The sequence below is a fragment of the Accipiter gentilis genome, chromosome 5 (assembly GCF_929443795.1).
Source record: "Accipiter gentilis chromosome 5, bAccGen1.1, whole genome shotgun sequence".
Classification (NCBI taxonomy): Eukaryota; Metazoa; Chordata; class Aves; order Accipitriformes; family Accipitridae; genus Astur; species Astur gentilis.
This window is the reverse complement of record NC_064884.1, coordinates 8,702,203-8,727,875: the sequence shown is the minus strand read 5'-3', so window position 1 is coordinate 8,727,875 and position 25,673 is coordinate 8,702,203. Positions and strand designations below refer to the sequence as shown.

General features: G+C 40.5%; 1 protein-coding gene across 6 annotated transcripts in view; it reads left to right on the top strand.

Annotated features, from left to right (window-relative positions):
• Positions 1–25,673, top strand: part of RIN2 (Ras and Rab interactor 2) — an 82,750-nt gene that overhangs the window by 8,994 nt on the left and 48,083 nt on the right. For 5 of the 6 annotated variants that reach the window (XM_049801128.1, XM_049801125.1, XM_049801126.1 and 2 more), the window contains one exon: positions 21,471–21,560. In XM_049801128.1, coding sequence (XP_049657085.1) covers positions 21,507–21,560 — 54 coding nt within the window. In that variant the 5' untranslated portion in view covers positions 21,471–21,506. Of the gene's footprint in view, positions 1–20,111; positions 20,126–21,470; positions 21,561–25,673 lie in introns of those variants that run through there. The other variant, XM_049801129.1, reaches the window with a different exon arrangement.

Sequence of the window (25,673 nt, the reverse complement as noted above, 5' to 3'; positions counted from 1 at the left end):
TTTAAAGTGAGGTAGAATCCAGGAACTTTTAATGCAATAAAATCAATGAACAAAAGTTATTGCATAGCAGCAATGTTAGACTCTTACCAACTTGTCATGAGAAATTATGCAGAAAGCTTCAGTTCTGACTTGTATCAGTGGTCTTCATTTTATATAGTTTATATTTCTTTGCAAACTGCATTGCTTGGAATTTTTGGCTTACTTGGTCAGAGAAAAAAAATTAAGATTCTCCATCAAGTGAGCAGCTAGCTTTCCTTTGGTTAATTCAACTTTTCTATTTAGTGGTTCTGTAAAAATTATTAATTTGTGTTTGTTGCACTGATAAATGCACAGCTCATCCGTTTTGGCGGGAATTCCCTACCAAGATATTCTCAGCATTTGTTTTGGAGTATGTCCCTTTAAAATGTTTAACTTTATTGCAAATTTTTTTCCAGAAGGTATGATCTGCCAAGATAAATATTTGGTTTGTTGTAGTGCGCATTAATTTTGTGATGGCTATGTGAAAAACGTTATTTCATCCCTTTGTATTTCGTGAATGACTGGACATATGTTAGCTATCACTTGCGGTATATTTCCTATATTGTTAACAGCAGCTCTGGAAGCTAGAGAAGTGTTTTAGCTCTAGCTTGCATTCTTGTTCCTTGCTAAAGATAGTATACTAGCATGTGCACACCCTTTTGGCAGACATACCGGGCATTTTCCTTTACTGCTGGTAGTCTTCTATTTGCCATGCTGTGGTCTAGACTTGAGAACTATTGTATTTACTACTCCACGGTGAGCTGGAGGCTTTTTTTTTTTTCCTTCACTTAGTATCATGGCCCAAGAGCTATGTCTAAATTCAACCCTTTATTTAAGGTTTATTTCAGGCCAAGGAATATGTACAATTTCACTGATGCTCTGTGTGTTGCTTTTGTAATGTTCTGTGTTTTGCTTAGCATTTAAAGCTGTTTTGCGTGTTTTAAGAACAGACAGTAGGTGATAGTTGTCTTTCAATAGTTACTAATAATGTTCTAATAATGGCTAGAACGTTATTAGTTCTAAAGTTGACAATCTAATGATAATGTTCCTGACAGGCTTTTGGTTACACCACTGGAGTACAGAATGTAGAACTAAGGAAAAGCCTTAGGATAGTAGTACATTTAACTGAGGATTGCTGGACGGAGACACTAACTTGGAAGTAGTGAATTGAATAAATTAGTCTTAATATCAACACATTGTTTCATACCACCTTTTCCTTTGCAAAGGCATATGTTTATCAGTGTAGTTAAAACTCATGCTAGTAGGAGGCAATGAATCAGTTGCGATGGGAAGACTCTCTAGGTTTTTATTTTGGGCCTTCCAGTTCCCATGTGGGTGGACATCGTGTTCCCTGGACAGTTCTGTCAGTCAGGATGTTTCCTTTTCAGGCAGGGATGGGTTCGTAACACTGATTACACGTATTTCCTCGATGTCGAGGCAGAGTGTGCCCTTTGGGCCCAACAGAATGGGAAGATAGCCTCTATTTCGCTCGAGGAAATCTTCATTTGGAATATTTTACTGGTGCATTAAAAGGACAATGAATTTAAGAAAGATAGATCATAGGTTCAGCTCATGTCAGTAAGCTTTCCATTCAGCAAGGTGTTTATACTTTGTATAATTTTAGCTATGGGTGGTCCATCAGTTTTTCTCTGTTCATGCTTTTCCTAATTGACGCACTTCATTAAAGGAGCACTAATGCAGCATAGGCCAACAGATTGCGTTTAATTCTTGAAACTATGGTAAAGGTCCTGACAAAAATAAAACACTAAGTCTAGCAACTTACAGGTTGTATACACTATCCCTGACATCTGTAAAGCCTTATTTAGTCTGAATGTGCAATCTCCACAAAGATAGCTCATGTAAAGTTTTGACAAAGTTTGTTATGTATGACGCCATAGGGTGACTCTTTCAGCATGTTATGGGATCCCTTGCTTTTATTTATCCCCTGTCTGGTGGCTAGCGTAGAAAGCTGGTTGTCAGTTGAAAGCTTTTTGTCTCAAGCTTGCCAGCTTTTAACTGAACGCAATATGGTTATTTGCCTTGGCCATTTAAACCCATTTCTAGGCTAGCATCTTTTCCCTGCCTTTCAAACAGCCATTAATGCCAGCAAGGCCTTAGACCTTCCTCTTTCAGATCCAGTTCAGCAAAGTACCTGCACTGGAGTCAGTGCCACTCTATCTAGTGTGTTGAGTCCTTGGGTCTGTGTTGTGAATGTGTAGGCTAATTGCAAATTGCACATAAAATGATCATCATTTAAATGCCGGACCTCCCAAGGCTACACATAAATGTTTTGGGTTGTTGGAAAGTGGCTAAGTTATCATTTCCAGGGGAAGTTTCTTTAAGTTCCAGCCTTGGTGGTCATGAAATGGCAAATTAAACTGTTACTATTCCAGGCCTGAACATGACACGGTGGTGTTGGTGTAATTTGAATGTAAGTGTGAAATGTGCGAGTGCAAGGCTAGGTATATTTCTGTGTGAATTCATGCATTTGAGGAGATGGGAGAGAGATGCTTTTTTGTGGCGAGCTGCTAAGAAGCACGGTAGCTGTTCGAAGGTGCTCGTGTGCTTGGAATGCATTTCTGATCAAGAGATTAATGAGTAGAACTTGTTGAATGTTCACTGAACATACAAGCTTCAAACAAGTAGCTGTTGCTGCTGAATTCTGCAGTGCTGGTAGCACAGGGTTGTCTGTGTTTGGTGCTGTACAAAGCAGCAATGGTAGAAAGCTTAGACTAATGTGTCACTGGCAGGATGGGCAAAGCGTGGAAGGAGAAATGGAATTGTGGAGTGAAAAGTGATTTATATGTTTTTAAAGGTGGATTACAATCTGGGTCTCTTCCCACTATGCATTGCTGGCCGAACAATAGATTCCCTGGATGAAGAGAGGGACCACTGCAGTTATATTCTGCAGAATAAAACTTTTATCTGAAGGGGAGAAGGGGAAAAAAAATTGGTTCTAGCCCTTCAGGCTAAGAATAAATGTGGGAAACATGAACTGAATGCAGTCAGACTGGCAGCTGACAGCAGCTGCTTCTATAACACTTTGGGCTGTAAAGGCAAGTGAAAGAGCTTTGCACCTGCTTGAACCCTGTAGTGGCATTAGGAAGCCCAACTGATTGTAACAGCCCCTCTGGGCTGTTGAAGGAGGGGATGGGAAGAGTGGACCTGCAGTCCCTCTAGGTTTACGCTTTCCTGGTTGTCAAGGAGTACTTGGCATCAAATGCCAGCTTGAGGGGTATGGGGTGTTGGCCTCAGCAGGGTCTTTCTGGACAGCTCCGGTTGTCCTGTGTGCAGGCCTTGGGGGAGATAATGGAGTATGCTTGGTTTCTGTCTTTAGGAGGAGGGTTGGGGTTCACCTTCTCCAGTAGGGGTTGGGGTAGAACTTTGCAAGTAGGAGGAGACACAGGACAGTGATCCTGTCCATGGACTGTGAAAGAAAGATATTTCCTCCTTGATTTGCCTTTTGGTGTGATGGTTTTGGACGGAAGGCAGAATGGGAATGAAATAATGAGGTTTAGGGGTGGATTGAGTTCCCCTAGCTCAGTCACAGCAGGTCAAGTTACTCCCTAGAGAGATTTGTGACTCCCCAGAGACGTGGGTTTGTGTTTGTGCAGGGGATACATCATAGCTGAGATACAGAAGAATAGAGAGAAATGAACTTGTTGGCATTTATTTTAAGAGTAGTTGATACAATTTGAAGGTTTTTTCCGTGTTGATGAATTTATACAAAGAAGCTGTATAAAAATAACTGGCACCAGATGTAGAACCAATAAAATAATGCCGTGTTAAGTCTTGAAGCTGTGGTGTGTAACCCCAAGAACTATTTTCATGCATGGGCAATTTTCTCTTTATTATCTGCAGAAAGTGAATTTGTTAGCTCTTAAACAATTTAATTTTTCATTTGTAAAAGGACCAAGTAAACCTGTATCCCAGTACGCTTAGTCCCAGCTCCCCACGCGCAATGATTGCCAATGTTTGTTGCTAGCAGTCATGGGAATCTTCTGCTACCAGTGTGTCAGCAAGAATTAAACCTAGAAAATATCTTGTCATCTGACTGCTGCCTCACTTTCTGCATTTTATCGCATTTGATTCAGATCAGAAAGAAAAAAAAAAAAACCAACACTAACAAACTCTTTATCTGACCTATGTACATAATGTAACCCCTGATACAGTAAACATGTGGAGTCACCAATGTGATTTACTTGAGAATGGTCTGCTGTTGTCAGTACTTTGACCCAGTTTCAGTAAATGAGGCTTATTTTCTTCCAAAACACTTATTTTGAAACACTTTGTCCCAGGAGAGAGAAAATAAATTGTTTACACAAGCAAACTAACAGTGGAGAATTAAACACCCACACTTCCTTCTTCAGGAGTTCCCCTGCTAGTAGCTTCTATGAACTCATAAATCCAGCAAGGAAAGAGAAACTTTTAGTAGTAATCAAATGGGTCTTAATGTGACTGCTGATGCTGCTGAGGAAGCAAAGTTTGACAATGATGATATTCCCTATGCCACTGGGGGATCAAAAATAGGTTAGTCAGAGAAGGGAAAACTCTTCATCCCAAAATCTAGGGAAGGGGGAGGATCTTCTTTCTTCCTTGTCTGGATGAAGACAGCCTGGGAGAGGCTTTAAGCCTTTCTCTGTACTGTAAGAGCCAGTTGGTGGCTGTAGCATCAGTACCTCCCTCTTTATATATGGAAGTATATATGTCCTGGTCTTTTGAGGGACTTGAGGAAAGAAACAGATAGGTGAATTATTGGGGTGATCATCTTGGATGACCTTCTCAAATACAAATGTGATATTGGAAGAAGGGGAAGGGATGAGAAGGCTGCTCAAACCTGTGTAAAATGCCAGATCTTGGAGATGTCATATAATATGAAATACATCTGTCTTTCCAGGATGCTTATGCAGGTGGCTAGGGAGAATGGGGTGGAAAAGAAGAGCTTTAATAGGAAGTAGAAAACAGTGAAACCTGCAAAATGTGAAAAGAATTGGGTTGGTGGATGGAAGACTTACAGGTACAAGGAAGAAAGCTGACAAAGTCATGGGGTTTCATCCCCCAGCGTTCAGCTGCAAGAGTGAGGGCAAGTTGGATGTATGGGCTGGGGTAGGAGAGGCTGGGTCTGGTCAGGATAAGCAGAGTGAGAGGAGAGAGCTAATGATGGACAACCTGATGGAAAAAGGGAAGAGGGCCAGGAAAGCAGCAGTAACCTTTGCATTGTTGATGAATTGCAAGTCAGTAGTGACAGAATATGATGGAGGTACTCAAGATGGTTATCAGAGGGAAAAGTTACAGGGAGAGGTCAGAGGGAATAGTTGTCATCTGAAGGAGGATCAAGAAGAGCAACATGAGGACAGGAAGGATGACCTGTGTTTACGTGACTTCGAAGTTACACAGATTGAAACGCAAGCCAGGAAGTTTGGTTGAGGCTAACATTGTCAGTCCCATGGTGTATATATAAAAAACAGGAAGAGGAGTGGAATTAACTTGGGACAGATATTTCAACAGCTTTCAGCTTTGAATTTCCTGGGTTTCACTGGTATGTGTCGTAACCTTTTTGTTTTCCCTATTTAATATTTTTTTCCATAAATAGGATGAAAGAAGAAACAATAAACAGTGTTTATCAGAATAGTATGTCATGTTTGGCTTCTCCTTTGGTGAAAGTATATTTAGAAACTGAATTGTAGATTCTAAATATTTGAGTATCTGAAACTCCCTTGTCCCTCAAAAAAGCGCCATCTCCCAAATTAATACCCCCAGCCCCCCAAATATGCAGTAGTTCAGTTTGGGCGGGGGGGGGGGGGGGGGAATTTCAGAGCATAGTTGGTCAAAGTTGTGGGTGAATTTTCATGTAAAACAGTCACTCTTTATAACCAGTCTTATAGTCTCGATCCTTATGGGAAATGTACAGGTGCCTCAAATGATTTTGATAATTTAAACTTCCTTCCTAATTTTTGCCAAATAGGTCAGGTGGGGGCAATGCATTGTATTGTGCTATCTGCAGACTTTGTTCTGAAGAACTTTTAGATTGCCCTAGTTATGCCTCCCCTCTGCCTCCAACCAGATCCTCAAACAGGCAAGAAATAAAGACTTCAAATTAAGTTTGTTTTCCCCCTGGGATCTTGTGTGTTTTGTTTTGTTTGGGTTTTTGTTTTGTTTTGTTTTAACTCCTAGTAACATTATGAAATAAGTCTAGCCATTTTATCTCCTGTGATGTGTATACAGCATAGCTGAAAGGACAATGAGAATGCTGTGCTTTGGGGTTTATCCTGCTTGCTATGTTGGCACACTTGTACGACAGTGAACTGACTCATGGACATGGCTCAGTCTGTTTTTTCCGCTCTGTATAGTCAAAGTGTGGTTCAGGAACAAATTACACATTCTGAGCTTGATGGTAGCTTTCCCTCTACATAATACAGGTTAGCAGCACTGTGTTGTAGTAGTGCAGAAAGTGTGAAGTCTCTAGTGGCGCTAACCCAGTTCACCAGTCTGTCTGTCTAAAGCCAAGACAAACAATTATGCAAGCTTTCTACATTGGGTAGCTTATCTATTCATTGCTAGTGGATCCTAACTAGGTTACGTCAGTGAAAACTCTCTCTGGTATATTTACACGGGAGGTTTTTCTGTGGAGAGCAATGAGTTTGGTTTAATTAAGTGAAAGATTTTCTTGCAGTATTTTCTGTGAACAAAACAAAATAAATAGATCAAGGCATAAGCACAGTTCCTTTAAAGTTTTTCTAGTGAAAATATTTTCTTTTGTTCATTGAGAAATAAATCTTTTACTTGATACTCAACTTTATGGTTTGCTGCGTTTGTGCACTGATTCCACAAGAAGAGTTGGTAACCGCTCTGGAAGTGTGCCACAAAAAGTGGTGCTTAAGGCAGCCAATAATAGTGTTCTGCAAAAATAAGTAGTGAGTACTGAGTGAATAAAGAAGCAAAGTGTCTGTAATGTCGGTCATCCAGTTGCACTTTTAAACAGCTGCACAAAAACTTACATGTGATTCTTCTCATATGGACTGTTTGATTACATTAGCCTCTTGGTCAGAAAGCAACAGTGGAAATGTAGCTAATGACATGCAAATACATTTGTGGATTTGTTTTTTGTTCAAGAACAACTGCATAGCTTGAGTTAATCACTTGATGTTGACCTGGTGTAATTCATTATGTAGGAAGCTTTGCATTCTTAAATAGGCATGTTGAAAATTGATCCTTTCAAGAAGCAAGAATTACAGTGGATTTACACTAGCTGAACCAGAACACTTAGTCTACTTATTTTAGGAGGGAAAAATCTAATTCAATTGCTCTAATTTTTTCCATTTATTTAAACTTAGATAAATGTTCATGTATCACTCACTAGGTGAGCTGCTAATTTTTTGTACGCATTTTCCAGGGGTAGATAAATAATAGTTGTGGTTTGTTTAGTCAAGTTGTTCCTTTAGAAAATGGTCATCCAAACTTTTCTTGCTCCTGCTGACACATAGCTCCAATAGTATGTTCAATTGTTTGCTCAGAGTTCAGAGCTTTCTGCACCTGGAGGTGCTTTCCCAGCCAGCCTGTGTGTTTGTATACTTAGGTGCATATCATTTGCTAATAAATATAAAGCTAGAAGTCTTATTTATGAATTATTTAAGCTGATGATGCTTTTTGATTTTGTGCTTTCTGTTGGCTTGTGCAAATCCTGTGTGATTAAAAGTAAAAAAGGGTTTTGGAGGAGTGGGGGGCTCCCACCTCTGTGAAAAACTGATAAAGAAAAAATAATGCTTTACTTCTGATAACTTGTTCTTTCAAAACAAGGAAACAAAAAAGCTTAAAAAAAAAAGCAATCTGGAACATGAGGTCTTATGCTTGATTTTTTTATTTGTAGTGTACTAAATAGAAATTCAGGAAAATACTCCAGTGGTGAATGGGAACACACATACCTTTGTGAAGTCTTGGCAAAAACTAGAGGTTGGAAGGAACTTCCAGAGGTCAGCTAGTCCAGCCCTCCTTCCAGTCCAATCAGGGTGCTCAGGACCTTGGCCCACTGAGTTTTCAATATCTCCAAAGGTGGTGATACCTCAGCCTCTCTGGGTCCCCATTCCAGTGTCTGAACGTCCTTGTGGTAAAAATCTTTTTTTTCTTATGTTGAGTTGAAAGCTACTGTGTTCCACTTTGCCCTTTGTCTCTTGTCCTTCTAGTAATGTGCTTTTGAGAAGAGTTTGGCTCTCTTCTCTACACCCTCCCATTAGGGAGTTGTAGAGCATTAAGATCTCTCCTCCTAGCAGAGCATTACAGAACAAAGAAAATTTCACTGAAATGAGCCAAATGGGTGTAACGCTTCTTCATAGTTTGGAGGTAATGTGTGTTTGTGTGTCTCAGTTGAAGTGAGTTTCCTTCACTCACACTTTTGATATTCATTCTTCTTTTACATGGTCTCCTCCTATTTCTTTGTGCTATGTCACGCTCCTCCGATCATACCTTTCTTCCCTATTTATATGCACTGATGACAGTAAAGGGTTGTCCTATGTCACTCCCATCATTACAGTATCTGAAACTGTCAGTGCTAAGTTGTTTACTCCTTGAAAAAACCCTCTGAGGTAGAGCAGTACTGTTCCCAGTTTTCACGAGAAACGAAGACTAGTTATGTATCAAAGCTCTCACGGAATCTGAGACTGGTTTCTTAAATCTTCAGAGTGCATTAACCACTGGGACTTTTTGTCTTAATGGAACCATGCATGGGATCAAAGAGGGCACGCATGCTTCCTGAAATCACAAAAACATCATTCTCTTTTAAAGATGATGCCACACTGTTTAATTTGTCTCATTTTAGATCCACATGTAATCTGAAAAATTATTCAAATACTCCCCTTGCTGTTGGACTAATACTTTTAAAAGTGGCTGGAGGATGAGATACCGGCAGGATCTGCAAAGCAAGCCAACCTGGGGTGCTGGTAGTGTGATTGTCAACGCTAGCCAGTGCTACAGAACGTGATGACAGTTTTCTCCACTGCTGCAAGCAGTGAAGGCTGTTACTTTTGCACTGATGCTACTTTTTGTATTGTTAAGGTAACTTAACGTGCTGGCTAATCTGTCATCACATGAGGACTGTGAGGACACTAGTATTGAGTACAGGCTTCCACAGCTATAGTATCCTGGGGGTTGTGTGTCTTGGAATGTGTTATTGTGCAGCTCTTTGATACTGTGAACATAGTTTTTGGCATAGAGCCCAAGTTTATATGGTCCCCCAAATTACTATTTCATGTAATATGCTAAGAGCTTGAATAAAGAAAAAGGGGTGAAATTGTTCCGAACTAATACTAAGGGCTAAATTGAGAAGTGGCCCAGGTGGTTATGTGTCTTACTTGAATTTCTTTGTAAAAACTGTTACTAGCCCTTATCATGGACTCAAGCTGAAATAAAGCTACTGTGTATTTAACTGCCTTAACTTATTACACTCAGAGGAAGAGCAGCCTATCTACTGAAGAGTAGCAGCTACTGTCACTGGGAGCTATCTGAAAAACAAGGTGTCAAGCGTAGTACATTTCCGATGACCTGATTCTGTACCCAATAGGTAAAAACATTAGATCAGTGAGGGTCCAATGGCACAGTTTACGTATTTACTTTTGAATGCGTCACATGGAAGATGAGCCTAAGGTCAACACCAGAATAAGAAAATGCTGTTTGTTCCCTAGTTAATCATTGTCTCAATGTCTCATGCTGGGCTGAAGTTGAGGTGCACAGCAAATGACACTTTCAGCGTTTGTGTTCAACCATCTCAGGGTGAGCAGTACAAGCTTTTAAGTAGAGCTTGGAATAACAGATATGTTCAGTGACTTAGAGGTTTCTTAAAGACTCTTCTTGCATACCATTTAGTGCACTCTATGCTGAACCTTGTTCCAATTTATGGACATCAGTGAAGATCTTCCTATTGATTTTATGAAACACAGGATATAGCTTCTTAGGCATTGGCTACCTCCTGAACAATAGTTTACTACTTTTAGCTACAGAATTGACTAAAGAGTAATCTTTGCAGAACATTTCTTAAGGAATAATGAAACAGTTGCAATTATAAAACAGCTATTTTCTATAGGGAGGTATCTATTAAGCAGATCAGTGATGCAAGAAACACAACTAGAAAGTGCTGTGGCATTATAATTGAAAGAAGCTATGTTTTGTCATTGTTCAGGGGTGTACAAACTATTTAACATTTGATTTTATTATTTTTTAAATAATGAAGAGCCTAAAAGGTAGGGTTATCAATTAATGGGGGGGGGGGGCGGGGGGGAGCGGGAAATGCAGCTTTTGCAGTTCTCTTAATGTCACTTTTCTATCTTGCAATCCATGGCTAATTTTTACTTTTAAGGTCAAACAAGCAGTATTTTAGTTCTGTCTACCCTTCCCCCTCACCCCTTCTGTGTGCTGCTTTCAGTAAAAAAAAAAGGAATCCTTTTCAAAGAATTATATGAAGAAGAATTTTTCAAAAGCAATTTGTTTTGCCCTGTCTCTGAAAAGGGAATTGCTTTTACTTGAAATCAGCTGAAACTTATTGCTTAGTATTTCTGAAAACACTGAGCAAAACGAGCAAGAGCTTTGATGTACATAATACTCTGCTGCGCTGGAGAAATGTTTTAAAATGGGAGTCATGCATGGTTTAGAGTGCTGGAGAGATTGAGCCATCTGACATTTTATAAAACCGTTTGGACCTGATGATGAGTGCTAGAAATGCACTTATGCTAACCTGAGTAATGTTATAGGACAGTACACATAGTCTGTGGTGCCTGTTTCACTGCCTCTGGTACCATACGCTGAAAGTATGTATTAGCACTTGATGGACCTGAGAGGAGGTTGTGCAAGTGCAGAATGCTGTAAGTAGTGTGCTTGACTGTGCAGAGAAGTTGTGCTTCTGTTACCAGACTAAGAAAATAGGTGAAATTAATTCCTGGCTGTTGTTTATAAGTTTCTGAGGTGCTTCAGCAGCATGTGGGGAGTTCAAGATTGAAATTATCTAAAGAAAAGAGCATTTGGTGTGAGAGTTACTGATGTCCAATGTTAGAGGAGTGTATTGGTTTCGTTTGTTTGTTTTTTTTCTTGAGGCAGGTGAACACTGTGACATTTCAGATATGTTTTGTGAGGTTTCAAGTTGCCCAGTGAATTTAAGGTACCAGAAGTCAGTTTTGGTTTAAAAACAGTTATCATAAGCATGGAGCATCAGCCACATCATCCTGGCTTTTATGTGTGGCTGGCCTGGGTTATTCTGTTGAATTGGAAAAGGTTTGATATGTACCTGCTAATCTTTCTCAAGAGCATCTTAGTGGTTTAATGGAAGAACTGGAAAAGGTTAACTTCAGCTGGGGCAGCTTTTGTCCCTAGGCTCTCCCCGTAGCCCAGGAGGGTAGAGGCAGGTTTAGAGGACCTCTGTTAAGTGTCTGTTCTGTGTCCTCCTCTCCAGAGTTACCCTTTCCCCGCTGACTGAGAGGCACCCGAGAGATTGTCTCTCTCTGAAATAAAGGTAGTCCTTGTTACTGTCTACTGGTGCAATATAAAACTTTGCAAACAAGGAAGAGTAGAGCATGTATAGGGTTAATCCATCAGAGGAAAGACCCACAAACCCTGGCAAATAAATGATAAACTACAAGGCATCTTTCCATATCTAGTGCTGAATTTATCATTGCTTCAAACATGTATACCTCAATCACTAGATAAGGATACCTTGTATCCAAGAATCCTCTTGCTGTAGTATGGATGCAAGTTCAAGTTTGTTCTGCTATATTATGGTGTTTCAGGATTTCTTTTCCTGTGTATTACAGATTCACAGAATGGTGATAATGGAGAAAGAATATTGATCATTAAGTACTCCTAAAAATTTACAGATCTGGAGAACTGATAAATACTACATAGTAGTTTAAAGAATGTTGGTGTACATGTTGGCAAGTTCTTAAAAATGTAGGTGAGGGTATCCCTTTCCTTCCATCATGTTGTTTATTTTAGCAGGAACATCTTATTTATACTTTCTCCCATCTATTGAAGTTTTGCATATCTATGGATACTGTGCGTGCATTTAATAAACAGTGACATATACTTCAGGTGCTCATTTTCAAAAGCCTTACCTGACTTTCAGCAGAGTCAGCATACCTGTAATTATTATTTTTTTTTCTAAACATGATGAAATAGAAATTATGGTAGATATCAGTAATTGTTAGGTGAAAAGAATAAACTGTAGAAAAGGATGCTGTACTAGGTGCAGCTATCTAATACCAGAATAAGCATATCTAATCACTTAACCCTAGATCATGGAAATATTTGAGTAGATAGAAGTGTTTAAGCTCACTGAACTGGCAGTAGGTCAGGTCTCTTGCTTCCCCCTTGCTGCATGGAGGAATGTGATCATACCACTCCCAGAGATAAGAGCTTTGCTTGGTGCCTCTGTCAGGCAAGAAGGTAGGAGTTATGAGCACTGAAAGCCTCATCCTTCGCTGGAATTCATGGTACAGGAGATAGAGATATTCTTTTCCCAGGTGCCTACAATAACCCACAGCCAAGCACAGCAGGTGGCTATCTTGTGCATCTCCATCTAGATGCAGGTGCTGTAACCCATGTCCCTCTGCATTTGACTTAATGCTTCATTATGAATTCTTGAAGCTTCTCCAGGCCTTGAAGCTATATTGCACAATTACCTTTTCTTGCTTCTTCCAGGAGCTGCAGCTCAATGTTAAATGCTTTAAGAGGGTTGAAAACATATTTCTGAATGTTTTCACTTCTATTATTCACTGGTTTTGGCAGGAATAACAAATGGAAATTATGGAAATACTGCAAAAATTCTAGTTTTGTGAGATATCCAGGCCAGGGAATTTGGGAAGAATATGAACCTCCTGAAAGGTTATCCAAATCAAAGCCAATCTTATAAATGTATTTCTCTGACATGTCTAGAGACAAAACAAGACTTGAATGTATCAATGTACAATCATTCTCTTGTGAAGGATACTACCACATCTCTAATGATTAAATGCTCTGCCAAAGGAAATGACTTGGGTTTTTATTTCTTTTCAGTAATGTGGAAAGTATGCCATGGGAGCAAGCAGGAAGAGGTTGTTTAGTGGAATAGAGGAAGAAGAAACTGTTTGGAAGGGGTGCAGAGAGACAGCAGTAGTAGCAAACATAATCCTCTTGGTAGTGTGCCATTTTCAGCAAAGCTTAAGGATTGGATTTTTCTGAGGCATTTGGTGTTTGCCTAACTGTACACTCCAACTGGAAAGAGTGATACAATGTCTGTTTGTGTCAGTGGGAGCAGAGTCAAGCCAACTCTTGCACACTTTTCAGATAGGATTTTCAGATACTTTCATTTCTTCATTTATGACTTCAGCATAGATAAAAGTAGTGGGTAGACATCTGTGAGACAGCAGATCTATCCAAAATCTAATGGGACTCAAAACCTCCCCTGAGAGTGCCATGCTGAAACAAGTTCAAGTAATTCTTCCTTATCTCTTATTCTCTTAAAAGGCTGCCAGTGAGTAGGATCTGGAATCAAGGGTCAAAAATAAGCCTACAGGCAAAAGGTTGGTTGAGGCAGGAGTGATGACCAGCTGAAACCAGATGTAGAAAGATCAATGTGTAAGTTTAGCAGTGATGTTCCCACTTTAGATTCTCAAGTCAGATAAATATACCAAGCCTGATGCATGGACTGGTTCACAGCCCCTGAAGATCCAAGTCTGTCCAGGTAGTAGTCCCTTAAGCAGTTGCTGATAATTTATGGCTTAATGCATAGTGAGGTGAAAGAGTCCTTGCAAAGATGGCTGTGATTTTAACAGCATTGTTATGTTGTGTTAACCAGGATGCGGAGCATTGATACTTCAGGATACAAATACAGGTGTCAGAAAAGATCAGCCAAGGAAACTGAGAACAGCTGTGACCTGTAATAAATAAGCAAGTTGACAATGTTGGGAGCTGAAGAGTAACCTCTGCATGATACAGTTTGGTATCTAGGAGAACATCGCTGTAAGTCAAAGCTATGAATGGGGAGGGCAGTTTGCCAGCTATTGGTTTTAGGAAGGAGGACTACTAGGAAAAAAGCAGCCATACTGCATCCAAGCGAGAGTCCATCTAGCCCATTATCCTCCTGGTTATAAGGAGGATATGAGGTTACAACCCTGTAAACTCTTCACTGCACCTTCAGATGCTACACCTTGCTCCTCAAACTCATTTGCCTGTTCTTAACCATGAATTCTGCCTCAGGATTCACAGCTGCACTGCACCTTTCCCTCACATTCACGTGAGCCAAGGCGGTGTTGGGCCCTGGCTAAGTTCTGGCTGTCCCCAGGAAGGTGGGTGCTGATGCTAGCAGCCCCAGAATCTCTTCTGCTTGAGGAGATCAGAGACTTCTGCAGACTCTGGGGTCACACTGCTGGCCGGGCTCTGGCCTCTTCTGTGCAGGCCTCCAAGAAGTTCAGGAAGGCCCAGATGGCTAAGGCTGCCAACCCAGGAGTGGGCAAGTGCTCAGTGGCCTTCACAAGCTGCCCCAGCTGCAGGCATGCAAGGTAGGTCCCAGGGACAGGGATGGTACACAGTGCAGGCTGTGCTCTAGAGACTGGATCTCCTGCCTGCCTTGAAAAGGCATCAGTAGGAAAGGGGTGAAGGGCACTGACTTTGTGCCTTGGCTCAGGGAAGCCTCTGATTTGTGAAGTATCTGGATCCCTTCGCCAGGTCTCGATACTCAGCTGTTCCTCTCTCATGTCGACCATTTTGCCATGCTCTCTGCCTTCCAGGGGTCTGCTGGAGCCCAGAGCTAGGGCTTCCTCCAGGCAGCCCCTTCAATGAGCACAGCAGGCTTGTGTGGCCCTTGCCTGTTATCTGTATTGCAGGCCATAGGGCAGTGACCCTGCATGGATACCTGCTCTCCCAGCCTCCAATGGGTTTGTGCACAGGTGATGTCCAGAGCCCAGATGTCACTGTAGTGATCCTCAGTCACTGTACTTGTCCTGTCCTCTCCCAACCCATGGAAATTCAGGTCTCAGATTAGCATTGCGAGTGAAATGAGAGACAAGGATTTGTCTGAAAGACGGGACTATAGCGAAGTCCATAACCTGGCTGCTTTTGTAACTCCCGTTCAAAACTTAGGCTGAGTGACTGTCCTGGTACAAAGTTTGAAGAAAAGGGAGCAAGAGGCAAGGCGGTCTTACAGAGGGAGCTTCGTACCCTGATGAGTCTGCTCGCTGCTGTAATGCCCAAGAGGAACAGCCGTTGCTGTGGGGATACGCAATGCCTTGTTCTACCTGTACCAAGAAACGACGCTTAAGAGTGACAGTGCCTAAAGTGACAAATGTAGCAACTGAAAACACTTAAAAGCATAAAATGGTCTATCAGCAGTTGGGACATAACTTAACCTTGCATCGCTGATCAGAATATTTGCACATCATTTAATTCTGCTGCTTGCCTTTAACTACCTTGTATCTTCTTTTCTTTTCTTCTTTATGGGAAGAGTAATAATTTCCTTGGAGAAATTGGTGAGAGGTGTGTAAATGGTGGAAAACTAACTAGCGTTGCATTTCAAATTCTGCAAAGATGCATTAAGAGGCACATTGGGGGAATAGAAAGCACAGTTCACCTGTGGTCTCCTTGTTTTTGAAAAGTTAGTGAGTGTTGCATATTTCTGCTTCCTTTTAAATTTTTAAAAAAAGTATTGTTTCCTGAAAAGGATTGCAAACAATCATTCATGGCCTTTCTGACTACATGTGTAGTAAGTGTCTATCTTTGTAAGATTTTTTTTTTTTTTTTTTTTAAGCTCACTATGGGTAGAATACTGTTGCTCACTGACATCATGCTGGTGGCAACCGGGCTTGCTTCAGGGGAGTAGCTCACACAAACTCATTATGTTCAGGTAGCAGAGATAAAAGTAAAAACAGAGCTTGAAGAAAAAGGAGGTTGATCAGAGAATGTTTGTAATTTCCAAGCTTTTTCAAACAGTTTAATTAAAATGACAAAATACAGAAATATGGCACCGTAAAGTAATGACAAAATATGACGAAAGTGTAAAGTAAAGAGTGACTTGTCACTTTTGCTGTATGCATTATTTGTTTTCTAAAAGTAATGTGCCCTTGCATTATTTGAAGGAAAAAAAGAAAGGACTGTAAACCCTTTCTGCAGCCAGAAGAATGATGGAAGTTAGAACCCTTTTTGCATAATCCCCTCGCTTTTTGCTTGTGGATACAGCTGTGCTAACACAATGCAACGTTTGAGTTGAGAGGTCTGCAAAATCCTGGCACCAATGATAGTTTTCAGACTGAGGCTCTTATTTGATAGATTTTCAAAGTGATACTGTGCTCAGTTGTGTCTGTGTCCCTGGAAGTAGGCTTTCAGTTAACTTCTCAGAGGAAATACTTTCAAAAGGAAAAATTTAATTTTGCCAAGAATCAGATAAGGTCAGAGTAATTAGACAAACCAGAGCTTTGTAGGTTAGAGATGAACACAACTTTCTCCATGGGGTAGTGCAAATGTGCTAGGGGAACAGGAAAATGAAATGTGTGAGGATGCTTAAATTTGCTGAAAATCTGAAGTTCTGTGTATATCTCTTAGCGTATTCTCAAGTGTAGGATTGCATTTTAGAAGTACTGTTTTCACATTTTTTAAAAAAGTAAAATGTATTTATCCTTCCTGTTTCTGGTTTCCAGTTTAACCCACCCGAAAATGGGTCCACTGAATTAATTATATTTTCTTTGATACTATATATTTATAAATTGCTATTATAATTTGATTGTAATATATATGATGGTAATTCACCATAGGTTTTCAAGTACATACATAGTAGGCTTTACCTAGCTTCCATGCATTTCTGTTATGAGACAGTAGGGATTGTATTTCAGTTCCTCTACTGTACACTGCGACTGGCAAAGTGGATGGCCTAAGGACTACATTGACAGGTGTCAATCAGCATTAGTCTTCTGACATCAGCTGACCTTTGCCAGTTTATACTAAAGGTCTGGACTGATACTTTCTCCTGTTCTTCCTTGGCTGCAGACTAGCAAAACCCTTTTTTGTTTGCCTAAAGTAGTTTCTGTGAGTGTCTATGCTCAGTGGTTGCATGACCTTTACAGATCGAGAATGAAAGAAGACAGCCAGTTCCTTCAGTGAGGTAACTTATGCTTAAAATACAAAAAAGTGGGTTCTGCTAATTCTGTTGGTCAGCTAGCAAAAGGAAGGCTGCAGATACCTCCTCTTCCTTCAGTGATGGCATTAATGGAGTCTCTTCCCTCTGTCCTTTTGTCAGTATTTGTAAACAGAGAATCTTTTTCTCCGTCTGATCTTATTAAGTTGGCCAAGAGATCAAAAATCATAGTTAAGAACTAAGGAACAGAAAACCGGTGCAGTTGTATAGCCTCAATTCCTTAGGAAATCAAGCAGAGGTGGGGTAAGAAGGATTGTGGGCAGCAACTTTTTAAATTCCCCAGATTGCTGTGGCCTGAGGGGAGGAATACAGACTTTCTTATCTTTACTAGGACTTTTAGCTAAAGAAAATGGGATGTTTTGCCTTGTAAAAGCAAGATTGGAATGAGAGGATTAAAGGGAAGGATCCTGAGAAGTCCAGGAAGACAGTGATTGGCACTACTATGGTTAAGTATAAGAACATAGAAAATACCAAATAAAACTGCAGGAGAGGGAAGGAAGTAGGAGATGTTTTGACGAGAAGTCAGGAGTCTTGGTTACATCCAGGCACCTGAATGGTGCTCTGGCATTCCTGTGTGAATGAAAACCAGGAGGAGAAGGGAATGGAAGAAAGAAGATGAAAAGCACCAGGTTTTTTTGAAACATACAGCTTGTGTGGGTGTCAGCATCCATGGAGTAGCATTGCATTTCAGAGAAATTTGCCAAGCAGGCAAATAATTCCTTTTCCTTGCCCTGTCTTGTCCTTTACACACATAAGCTTTCTCCTGGATTTGAAGAGCTGCGGGAAGACAGTGCTGCTTGCAGGAGAGGCTTGTGCTGCTGGAAGGGAGGCACCCGAACATCAGAGCAGCAGGCAGTAGTCTAGTACCTGCTGCCCTTTGAGAGCTAAGAGCTGTGGAGACTGCTAAGTAGGTAAAGTACTGACCGCTTAAACACAGAAAAGGCTACCTTCCAGATGGCTAGACAAAAGGTCACATGAATTATACAGTGAGTTAGCTCCTGCAGCTTGATGACATTTTCAGATGGGTTTCTGAGCAGTCACCCAGGCAATGTCTAAGCAAATCTAGCTAGACTGTCTGCCTCAGTCCTTAAAACACAGAAGAAGGAGAAAATGCTTGTCTCCAGTATGTACAGAAGCAGCCATCTTTCTCTACCTGCCTTCCCAATCAAAGAAGGGAGATTTTTTTCCTTTCCGACAGCCTCATACTGTCCGAACTCAACAAAGACAACTTCAGAGTAGTGGTTTTTCAGCCTGTTTTGGTTCTGAATAAGTATCGGTTGTGGACAGCTGTGTAGAGAAATGAAACCTCCTGACAGGAGGTTTGTCGTTCTGCAGTTCTTTCTGTGCACTGTCTGGAAGTACCTCTGAATTTCAAGGTGAGAGATGGATAGGGGCCCACTCTGTTTTTGGAGTGTTGCACCCACCCCTGGCCATCCATTTTACCAGCAGGGGTCTTAATGTCTATTTGCATATTCAGTGGCCTGAAAAAAGCATATGTACAAAAAAAAGGCAAAAAACCCAACAGCAGTGTTTCCTACTGTGCTGATTTTCATCAGAAATACTAAAAACTACTCAAACGTGGAACAGTATTCAGATTACCCTAAATCAGTTTGAAGTTACACTGTAACCATTAAGGGTAGCCTGGATTCATTCACTGGCTATGTAGAGAGCCAAGAAGAGCAACTGAGTGACTTGAGCTCAGCTGAGGCTCAGAGTTACAGTCATACAGATAGTAATAATATCACATACGTAGTAACAATAATAGCAGCTATGGAAAAGGTTAGAGCTTCAGAACCTCTTACAGGCAAAATAAGCAGTGATCCTATTTGAGGCTTTCTTCTGACTTAGTCATACACAGTTTGCCCTTCAAGGAGTAGTATTTGTATGTTTGCATTCTTCTGTATGTTTGAGTGGGGAAGCTTATAGACTTCTGTTCTGTTTTGAAATAAGATGAATGTAAAAATCTTGGCATGGTCTTATTTTGGTAATAAGATTGCATGCGGATGTCCTTGTGGTTAAATTAAAAAAAAAAAAAATATTAAAAAAACATTAGATTTGCTGTGAAAGGGTGGTTGTTTGCAAATGGATTGATTAATGACTAAGAGATGCACATAAAACTACATGATCTTGCTCAGGAGCCCCTAGTGTAACTCATTTAAAATCTCTGGGTTTTTTTCTGTGGAATTGAATTTGATATTGCCATTAACTTGGATAGCATTAACTTGGAAAAATGAATTTTTATTCTAATTTCTTTTTGGGTTTCCTGCTTCTCCCTCCACCTTAAGTCTTTCAGGTGCAAATTCCATTTCCAGAATTCATTGAAAGAAAACAGTTTTATAATTAAAAAGCTCTTGTTATATGGCAACCTTTAGATTGTTTATAATAGCCAATATCAAATACCAAAAGTCTTTAAAATGTCTGATGCTCCCCAGAGTGGAACAACTGTTCTGTACCTGTGTGTATGTGGCAAATGATGACACAGAACTCAACTAATTTAATAGCATCTGCAAGCCCACCCACTTCACTGGACTTCAATCTCTTACAGGATTGGTGCAATCAAGTTATTTTAGGCTGACTTTAAATAAAGCAACACAGATCACAGTGAAAGCTTTAGAACCTCATCAGGAATGTATGTATTCCTTTAAATGTGCTGGTATACAAAGCAAATTTGATTTTATTTTTGTTATTTTTTTTTTCCAGTGCTGTTTTTGTCTTCTTTTGGTCATCCTCTAGTGTTTGGCTTTCACAAGAATGGAGAATTCGGGGTTTTTCTTTCAACCTTTAAAGTCTGCAAACTCTGCCTGGAAAACAGGCTGGTTCCTGAGCTTCCTGGCATGGCTGCTTTTTAACCAGAATCGAAGTGGAAAAATGTAACCTTTTGTAGTGCTCTTGTGGTATGACCTCTGGAAAACGGGGTGAACAATTTAAAGCTTCCTGCTACATGTTAAAACCAACAGAAAATGTTTTTGGGTTGGTTTTTTTTCCCTGCTTCTACCTCTTACCCTCTTCCAATACTTTCGCTTGCCAGAGCTTTTCATTTAACCCTTTTTTTTCTTTTAAGCTCTTCCTTTCTGGTCCTGTTTACCCTTGTTGATGTCCTCTTATAAGGCATTAGAGGGAAGCAGAATCGTGTGTATGTATGTGTGTGCAGGGCAGGGGGGGACAGCGGGCAGGTATGTGTCAAATTTGGTTTTTTAACTGTCAGCATTCTCTGTCCCAGCTTCTTTGTTTTGCTCAAGCTCCCTCTGCAGCCATGCCACTAAACTTGTTTTTCACTGCTGCTTACTGCCATTTATATTTTAATTTCTGCTTGTATCAAATCAAAAGCTGTGCCTCTATCTTAATCTATAATGTTTTGCACCTGCAATATTTACCATTTGCGTAACTGAAACTTGCAACATAACTACCTACTATGTGGTCAGTAAATGTGTGAGTGAGGAGAAGAGTTAGGCTATTTAAATGCAATTATAAGCTCACTGTTAAAAATTGTAGAAAGACTTTTTAGCCATGCAACTTGGCTCCTGTTTAGTTCAGAAGTTTGTTCACAAATTACTGGTGTGAATTGGTTGGGACTTTAGAGGAACTCTACTAATCAGCTCAAGATCACCCCATGATATTTCTGATTATGTCCATATGTTCTAGTTATGTGCTGTTATATTCGTCTGGGTGTTAAACCATTTGTTCAGTTTACCTGATAGTAGAAAATGCAGCTTCTTACTAACTGCATCTTCAGTTTCTCACTTGGACATGACTCTTGGAAGACTTAATTGCATTTTAGGAACTTCAAGCAGGATTTTTTTGGGGGTGTTTGGGGTTGGTTGGTTTGATTGGTTTTGTAGGGTGTTGGTTTTGGTTTTTTTCTTTTACATTCATGGTAATGTGTTTTCTCCCTTGAGGGTGATGTTTAATTTTTTTCCCCTGTATTAATACTGTAATATTTGAAAGCGGATTGTAATGACATCTAACATTTTGTTCTAATTGTACTTCAGGCTGAGGTCAAGCAAACAAACAAAGCAATCATTATGTTTTTAGCATTCTTTTTTTAATGAGCACATTAAAATCTACTCACAGTTACACGATCAGCTGTGAAGAGAAGGGAGAAACATGGAACTCTGAGTAGCACTGTCTTTTTGAACCAATTTATGGAAAAATAATAGACTAAAGGGATATGTAAGGACTCTGGTGGGAAATAAATGGCATCATGTTGTTGACGGAAAGGGTTTTGGCGTAAGGCTTGTTGTGACTGTTTCTGTGGCTTAGAAAGGAATTTCCTACAGACTGGACTAACTATTAAAAAAAATGTCTCTACTTTTAGGAGTTCAAGGCATACAGTGGAGTCTTCCCGGGGAAGATGTCTTTGACAATGAAAGCCCGTTGTCTGGACAAAAGAGGAAGTTTCTTTAAGGTAAATGGGATATTTATACAGAACATAAAGCACATGGTTTTATGTGAAATGAGTGCTGCAGAATGCACAGTACAGTCTGTGATATGTAGCAAGCCTTTTCTGTAAAATGTGAAGCACTTTCTTAAGCATCTCTTTTTACAGGTGGTATTCGTGGTTAGATTACCAGCCAGGTATTTCATGTGTATATCACTTTGCTGTACACTGAATAGAATATTTGGTGTAAAACAGCTTGTGGCTTTCTTTGCTGCTAATGCTGAGAACTTTATTATGCACAGGCATAAAATTATTAGAGCTTTCATAAACTGGATTTGTGTAGCTTAAAGTTGTGGTACAGGTTTATGATTTCCATTATTGGATTGAAAATTGGTTTCCTTGCCTATTTTAAGAAAAATTGGAGCTCCTTGTTTCTGTGTAATCTGAACACTCAAAAGAATACTGTCTTTGTATTCTCAATGTATATTTCAGTCCTTTTTGTGTTTTGGTGTTTTTGCTTTGTTTGTAGGTTTTGGTTGGTTGTTTTTTTTAAAGTCTTAAGTGCATCTTGTTTGAAATCAACACGAAGCTGGTGCTTAGCTCACTGCCGTACTCTCAAAAATGCAGCAAGGCAGATGTCTATGTCTTTGGGTGCCTACATACTTTTTTAAAAGAGTCTAGTGCTTCCTCCCTTAAGATACTGAGCCCAGCTTCCTGGATGATACAGGCACTGAAAGCTGGTAGTTCTGTTCTGGCATGGATGTGCTTATAGAGAGAAAATGGGAATAATTCCATTTACTGTTTCTGTGTTCTGAGGGCTGTTTTGAAATGTCGTGTGGCTTACAGCACACCTAATACAGCATATTCCAGTGAGAAATATGTTTCAGGTGAGAGCCTTTCTGTCTCCCCTCAATTCCATTCCATCACAGAATAGAGTTGATGCATGGCAATGTACAAAAGGAGCCAAGAAGGCAGGATGCAACATATGGTCTCCTAATGCCCCTGGGAAACACCTGGGAATACAGGCATGGGTAGAGAGGCCTCTCCAGACTTGAGGTGGTATTCAGAGGTGCAGGGAGGTAGAGCACTCTGTTGAAGCACCTTCAAATACTCCCTGGAACTCTATAGAAATGCGTTTCTCCTTGGGTGTGAATATCTGATTTTTGTCCTGCTAACCTCATTATAGCTGGAAACTGGAACCTTGAGAACTGCATGAGAAAGGATGTACTTCAGATTCACAGCCTGCAGTCATTAGGTTTTGTGCATCTTATGTGATCATCTTCACTTCTACATAGTTATAAATCACTTCTGTCTCTGGGAACTTCTGTCAAGGGTTAAACTTGATGACATAATTTTGCTTTTTCCCAGTATTTCCTGCAGAGTTAACTTGCATGATTGGCCCCACATTTGCTGAGCAGTAGTAGCTTAGCTCAGGTGTGAACAATCACACTGCAAAAGTAAGCATGGGTTACAGTGTCCTCTCTCCTGCCTCATGCTCTATGTGATGTTTGTTAAGGCTTTGGGGGAGCAGTCAGGGGGCTTTCAGGGCTGCAGTGAGCTTACTGTTTTCTAGGGGAATGTAGGAACATGTCTTGGTCTTTTTATATGATAGAGATTGACTTTGGAGAACTCTCATCTTTGAGGTTGGCATCACAAAAAGCAGGGGTACAGCAGGAGTTATCAATACGGTTTTCAAAAGATGACTGAATCCCATTAACTTTTTTTCATTTATGCATAATGGAGGAGGTCTGGAGGCAGTGCTGAAGTTAATTGTAGAGAAGGCTGTAGTTAAAATTTTCTTCCAGAAAAAGGATTAGTTGATCTGAAATGTAGTTAACAAAGCCTTCATGTGTGCTTTGTGAGTACAGCTGCAAACACCGTATACTTCTAGAGAGCAGGACAGGGAGAATAGTGTCCAGGCAGTGCCACTGTACTGAAAGTATGCTGACCTGTCAAATTATAGTGTCCTGCCACTGGCCAGGAAGATATGTGTATCTTTTTGATGTGAGGAGGAGAGTAAACTGTCACATAGACCAGCTTGGCATCAGGGTTAAATATAACAGAGTTGAACTTGTCTGTTCTGCACTAGAATTTTGCTTTTTATATAATGCCAGGGTTACAGTGGCTGTCTTGCTGGGCAAGGCTTTGCTCTAGGGAGCAATCAAAATTTACAGGTGCTTCTGAGCACTGAATTAACTTTCCTTGATTGCTTCCCTTAGAATATTGGTTGCCTGCTGTAGCTTCTTCCAGTGAAAGATGGTAATACTTGCTGCCATCTCAGCTTATATTAAGAAAAAGCATACTGCTTTTCTTTTTTCTAGTACTGCAGCAAATGTGATTGATCATCCAAAGCTCTAAGTAGTGGCAAGCAGCTGCCACTTTACTGACTGTTCCTAGCTCCTGCTGCCTCTGATGCTACCAGTGCACCATGTTCTCCTCACTGGTCCCATGCCACACATTGCAGGTGTTGCTGTTTCCATTCCCTCTATTCCTCTAGGACAGAAATGCCATTCTTCTGCTGCCTGAATCTGACCATAATGTGTGGAGGAGTAGGGGGTGAGGGTGGGTGTTCTAGCAGATGATAAATACGCTCATGATAGCTTACGGGCAAAGGGGAACAAGCAAGTGGTGGCTGGTGCCTTTAGCACGTGGAGAGCTGTAATGACTGCCGGTGCAGTGTGCAGGACCAGTTTCTGTGTCAGCAGCTTCATAATACTGTTGTAGTGACACAGAAGCACATTGAAGTGTTTTTCATGTGTTGCATGTTTTCTTTATCTTAAGGCAATCTTACTAGGCCAACCTTTAGGAAACAAATGATCAGTGCTGCAGTGACAACATGTTTTCCTCTTTGGCTTGCCCAGAGCTTCATGTGGTCAGCAATAAACAGGGTCTTCTGGAGACAGGAACCACTTCTCGGTTTTGCAACACACCTTTGTTACATCTTGTATTTCATAAGCACAAACATTATCCTTGTTTGGCAGTCCACAGGCATATAGGGAGAAAGGTCATGTTTTCAAGTCATAGCAAGCAACTGTCTCAGTTATGAGGAGTATTTCTAGGTTGTCACTTACGTGCGTGCTGAAGGAATCACGATGTCAGTGGGACTGTAAGCAAGTGGCCGTGTCATTTTCTGCAGGCTTTTGGTATCTCCTTGTGTAAGTAATTCTTGTGTGGAACATAGATGCTGGAATAGCTATTTTGTGTGCCTTCTGTTCATGATGTGATGGTTGTAGCTACTCAAAATGATTATAAATGCAGTATGCTGGAGCAATTTCAAGACACCAAACTCTTAAGGCCATAAGAAATATTGTCAATTAAGAAACTAAGGTTGTCCTATATTTTCCTAAAGACAGCCTGACAGAGGAATGGCCTGAAGAATACTGGGAATAAAAGATGCCTCGAAGCTACCTTTTCAAACCTCTCACCATTGTTGGGAAGTTGCACTGTTGGACCACCATTCTGAACCTACAGTGTCAAACTGGAAACTGCAGGCAGTCAATGTATCCAGCCTGTGCGTAGCGCACCCGGTGTCTGTGTGTGCATTTGTGTGTAGAGCAAAATTGCCTTCTCTTTCTTTCCCTCCCCCACATGTGTAAAATTGTGACAACTTACATTTGCTGCAGCTGGATGGGTTAGCAAAGGAAACACTTGGCACATCAGATTGTTTCAGTTTACATTATTTTAATTTGCTTGTCTGTGTTTAGGGGACCTAGTAATTAAGAGATAGCCTTTTACCTGTGCTGACCTGTACTTCAGAATGCTGTCCTACATACACAGACTGTGTAGTGTACTTCTGCATAGGGCTCTCATGTTGTGCTTGTTACTTTACAGTTGCCCAAGAAACCTTCAGCAGGCTGGCATGCAGTTTCTTAGGGCACTTAAATCTAAAAAGACTATCTTACAACGATCAGCAACATTGATGAGAAAATTCATTGACAAATACCAGTGGGAAATTCCAACTTTTCTTTCTGGTTCTTAAATAGTTCCCATTGCTGTAGCTTCTAACCACCCCTTAGTTTTTTCATGTTGATTTTTTGGATGCTTAGTACACCATGAAAACAGTATTGTCCCCATTTTACAAAGAGCAAAGGTCTGTAGTTTTATAGGCTAAATTCTCTGGAGTCTTTATACGTTGCAACT